We start from the raw sequence: 4,596 nt of genomic DNA, 5'->3' as shown, positions 1-4,596 counted from the left end.
CACCTCAGAGAGCCAACAAGCGTGTGCCATCCCATACATCTAAGCAACAACCCCCATGACAAAGGGAATTATTAATATAAGAGTCATTTTTTAGTTCGTGTTGTAACAAGCAATTAAAACTAAACAATCTGGTGCCTGCCTTGGGGGCAGGCTTGGGGACAGGCGGGAAACTGGGGACAGGGGTGGAGGGAAGTTCACACTGATGGTGGGATGGGTGTTGGAACATAGAATGCCTGAAATAGCTGTAGCATGAACAACTTTGGAGATGTGGATGTTTATTTATATTTTTTATGTTATTTTTAAAATTATTATTTTTTAATGTATCACCATGAGGTACAGTTACAGACTTACAAACTTTCGTGCTTACGTTTCAGTCATACAATGATCAAGTACCCATCCCTCCACCAGTGCTCTGGACCACCAGTGATCCCAGTATCCCTCCCACCATACTCCCCATTTCCCCCCACTCCACCTCTCTGGCAGGCACATTCCCTTTTGTTCTCTCTCTCCTTTTGGGTGTTGTGGTTTGCAATACAGGTAATAAGTGGCCATCAGGGGCTGGAGAGATAGCACAGCAGGTAGGGCGTTTGCCTTGCAGAGCTGACTCCTGGCTCTGCACTCCGGTCGACCCGGGTTCAAATCCCAGCATCCCATATAGCCACAGGTAATTCCTGAGTGCAGAGCCAGGAGTAACCCCTGTGCATCGCCAGGTGTGACCCAAAAAGCAAAAAAAAAAAAAAAAAAAAAAAAAAAGTGGCCATCAGGTTTGGTCTATAGTCTACTTTCAGCACACATTCCCATCCCGAGCAGGCCCTCCTAGCACCCTTTACTTGATGATCTCTTCTCTATCTGAGCTGCCTTTTCCCCCAGCATATGAGGCTGGCTTCCAAGCCGTGGAGCAATATTCCTGGTCCTTATCTCTACTATCCTTGGGTGTTAGTCTCCCATTCTGTTACTTTATATTCCACAAATGAGTGCAGTCTTCCTATGTCTGTCCCTCTCTTTCTGACTCATTTCACTTAACATAATACTTTTTTTTTTTTTTAAGGGGGACAACATATAGTTTACTCGAGGCTTGGTTTATGCTGGCAGACTACTGGGGTGTCCAGCAGCCAGTACCAGAATGAGAAATCCAGGCAGGCAGCAGCAGAGAGCTGGGTCTCCTTGCCGTCCCATTCTTGATTACAGTGTGTTTCTCTGTTCTTTGGAATCCATCAGACATACTATATCAATGCCCCCCACTCCCAACCCCCTTCCACAGCTCCATAGGTTTTACAGAACTTTTTCACCACCTATTTTAAAAGAAAAATAATTAACCCTTCTGAGCAAACAGGATATTTTTTTCTTCCACTCGTAAAAGGGAATTTTCTCATCTGGTTTTTAGACTGAGCACTACAGTCTCCAGTGTCAAAGATGTTCTCCTGGGGACGCCCCTGGTGCGTGGGCAACGGAGGCCATATCAGTTGGTGTCCATGCTGCATGCCTCGTCATCCCCCATGCCCTGCTGCGAGCCGCTGGGCCTCATCCCTCCGTCAGAAGGTCCAGGAAAACTTGTATGTGAAGGAGTCTTATAAAATTCATCATCTTGACGCTGGTAAAACAGCACATAAGCAGCTTTTGTCACTATCTGATCCTCAGAGGCCAAGGACACGTTGCTATCATCAAAATAATACCATTTCCCATTCAGTTTGTTCTTCGCATAAGCAGTGTAGTGGCCAACCCCCATGGCTCCATAATGATTGGACACGGCGATGAGGTCATACACATACGGTCTTGCTGATCGGTCACAGATAAACTCGGACATGTTCAGACCTCTGACTGGGAACTCCACAACAGTGTCAAGTTTATCTCTCCAGTATCTGTTGTAGGAGAAACGTTTGAGGTGGACCACCAGTATCTTGGGCAAGGACCACAGATCAAACTTCTTTGTGGCCTGCTGATGCTTCTTACAGTTGGGACAGTACCAGGGGTCATGTTCTCCAAGGGTCTCCATTGTGGTCAAGAGCTCGATGCAATCTCTGAGCGCCACGGCCATCTTCTTCTTCTTCTGCGGCTGCAACATGCTCACATGCTTCTCATAGGCCTCGGACTCTTGCTCATCATAGTAAATGCTTCGGGTCTCACTGTCCCAATCAATGGCCAGTGTGGATCGAGAGTTGAGTTTAAGTAGTTTTCCATCTGTTGCCAGTGAATTGATGTCAGCTGTTCCGTAGGAGTTCACAAGGCTGAAGGTAAAAAGCCTCCTGGGACAGCGCTGGTCTCGGACCTTCTGGGTAGTCTCACCCTGGTCATTTCCCAGCTCCTCCTCACCACTGCCTTCCGTCTCAGACAGCTGCTCTTTACCTTCTTCCTGATGCTCCATTTCTTCTTCATCTTCTCCTTCACAGCTGCCCCTGGAGCCATTGCAGGACCCGGGCTCCAAGGGCGAGCTGCCAGACTCATCAGGCAAAGGCTGTTTTATATAGCGGCTGATACGCTCACAGACAGCCTGGTACAAAGAATCGACGGTTAGTTTGTGCTTGGGGACGGAAACCAGCAGTGGCTGTCCATAAAGCACTGCTACCGAGGATGTACTCGGAGGCCTGGACTTCCTCTCCCTGAAGTAGATTGGAAGTGTGATGTACTCTGTACCATCAGTGGAGGTGCTGCAGACTTCATACACAAAGATGTCATCCCGAGGCATGATGTGGTTCAAACCTTCATCCATTTGGAAAATTTTGTGGAATCGATGGTTATATACATCAGTGACCACCATATTTTCTGCAGCAATGCCAGACAGCCTGGAGAGCGCCTCGCAGAGATCAGACACGGCCCCCATCAGTGGCACAATCACTCGGTACTGAGTAGGTCTGCAGCGAGGGTCAGCAGGAACCAGGAAGACCTCCATAACTCGATCTTTCTTCAAGGGCAGTGGGAGAGTGAGATAGCAAAATGGGTCAAAGGTCACTGAAACCTTTGCACACTCAGGGCAAACCAAAGTAGACTTGAAGAGGCCATGGAATGTATCCACAATCACAGAATCATTCCTTAACCTGTGGTTCTCCCAGGCTTCCTTTGCTACCACCGCATCTGGCCGCCCATTGGCGTCCTTCGGCTCCAGGTAGGGCTTCTTCTTCACTCGGTTCAGATCTTCATGCAATCCATCCAGAAGAAAGGCTAACAGCTCCTGAGAGTCTTGCTGCTGGTAGCCAGAAAACTGGGGGGCAAAACGTCCCACTTGTGTTTTGAACATACGTGGTGCCACATGGGCATCCCTGCCAGACCACATCTGCTTAATGAGCTCTGCATAGGCCTCTGTGATTTCCCCTTTCATCCCCAGCGGGTTGTCTCTGTTGATCTCCGCTTCATATTCATCGTCAAGGAAGTAGTCCGTCAGTGGCGCGGTGTTGCTCAAGCACTGCAAAGCCGAGTTCATGAAGCAGGTGTTCCCCAGGTTTCTGAGTCCACAGATCCCAGGTTGTACTTGAGATGACGAGTCTTCCTGACAATTATACGAAGCAGAGAAGCCAGAGCCACCCCGGCTGACACTGGAACTGTGCACCCCAGAAGTGTTAGTGCTATCACCATTTGCAACGGGAGAGGCAGCCGCTGAGGTGTAGGGGCTCGCTGACGATTTGGGAGAGGTAGTGAAATTTCTGCTAGGCGCAGTGCTTGATTTTGTCTGAAGGGTCTGCCTCGGCCATGTACCATCTTCATTCTGAGGCTCAATTACTAGCACCTGGCCCTGGTAAAGCCCCGCATCCTGAACAGTGTTATCGCACTTGCTCAACTGCTCATAGGTATCGCTCATGTATTTGTTCCACAGTCTTGTTTCACGTTCTGCAGGAATGTTGAACAGTTTCCGCATCTCCTTCTCAATGGTTGCAATGGTATCTGCCTTGCTGAAATGGCAACTCAGAACATTGGTGGGGTCACTATTCTCACAGAGCTTCAGTTCCAGCAAGTACACTTCCACTTTGCAGTGTTTGACAAACAGGCCATGCTCCACAACCTTTCTCACAATGGGCTGTTGCCCTTCAACACAACCATACCAGTTTAACAACTTGTTCCAGGCCTCAGTTGGAACCAATACATAATCCAATTCATCAATTAAATGTTCTTTCAGGGTCTGACTCTCTGGATCTGAAAAGAGTCCAGAGTTATCTATTGGGCCAGGAAACAGGTTGTGTTCACCCACATTGTACATATCCCAGCTGTCGAAGCCCACATATTTCTTCCACTGCTTAAACCACCGACTGTCAATAAGATACCACTGCGCCCCTCGCTGGAGCGTGGTCCTCATCAGGGCCCCCAGCTCGGTTTTCTGGGTCTCCGCATCCGGTCGCTCACGGCAGCCTCCGCCTTCCGCCATCTCGTCCGCGGCCCCGGCCCAGCCGGCCCGGACATCCCAACATAATACTTTTCATGTTGATCCACCTATAAGCAAATTTCATGACCTCATCTTTTCTAACAACTGTGTAGTATTCCATTGTGTTGATATATCAAAGTTTTTTTTTTTTTTTTTTTTTGGTTTTTGGGTCACACCCGGCGATATACAGGGCTGACTCCTGGCTCTGCACTCAGGAATTACTCCTGGTCTGGTGGTGCTCGGGGGAT

The 4,596-nt window shown here is 48.7% G+C and overlaps 1 protein-coding gene across 1 annotated transcript; it reads right to left on the bottom strand.

Moving 5' to 3' along the window:
* Positions 1 to 1,060: 1,060 nt before the first annotated feature.
* Positions 1,061 to 4,382, bottom strand: LOC101538759 (ubiquitin carboxyl-terminal hydrolase 4-like). Its single transcript, XM_055126121.1, has one exon. It carries the CDS (start codon positions 4,349 to 4,351, stop codon positions 1,460 to 1,462), a length of 2,892 nt encoding a protein of 963 aa, XP_054982096.1. The 5' UTR covers positions 4,352 to 4,382; the 3' UTR covers positions 1,061 to 1,459.
* Between the last annotated feature and the right edge of the window lie 214 nt (positions 4,383 to 4,596).

The sequence above is a fragment of the Sorex araneus genome, chromosome 2 (genome assembly GCF_027595985.1).
Source record: "Sorex araneus isolate mSorAra2 chromosome 2, mSorAra2.pri, whole genome shotgun sequence".
Lineage (NCBI taxonomy): Eukaryota > Metazoa > Chordata > Mammalia > Eulipotyphla > Soricidae > Sorex > Sorex araneus.
The sequence above is the reverse complement of the archived record's forward strand: the minus strand, read 5'-3'. Positions and strand labels throughout refer to the sequence as shown.

Excerpts from the sequence above, each read along its gene's own strand:
- LOC101538759 (XM_055126121.1), bottom strand. The coding sequence starts at position 4,351 with ATGGCGGAAGGCGGAGGCTGCCGTGAGCGACCGGATGCGGAGACCCAG.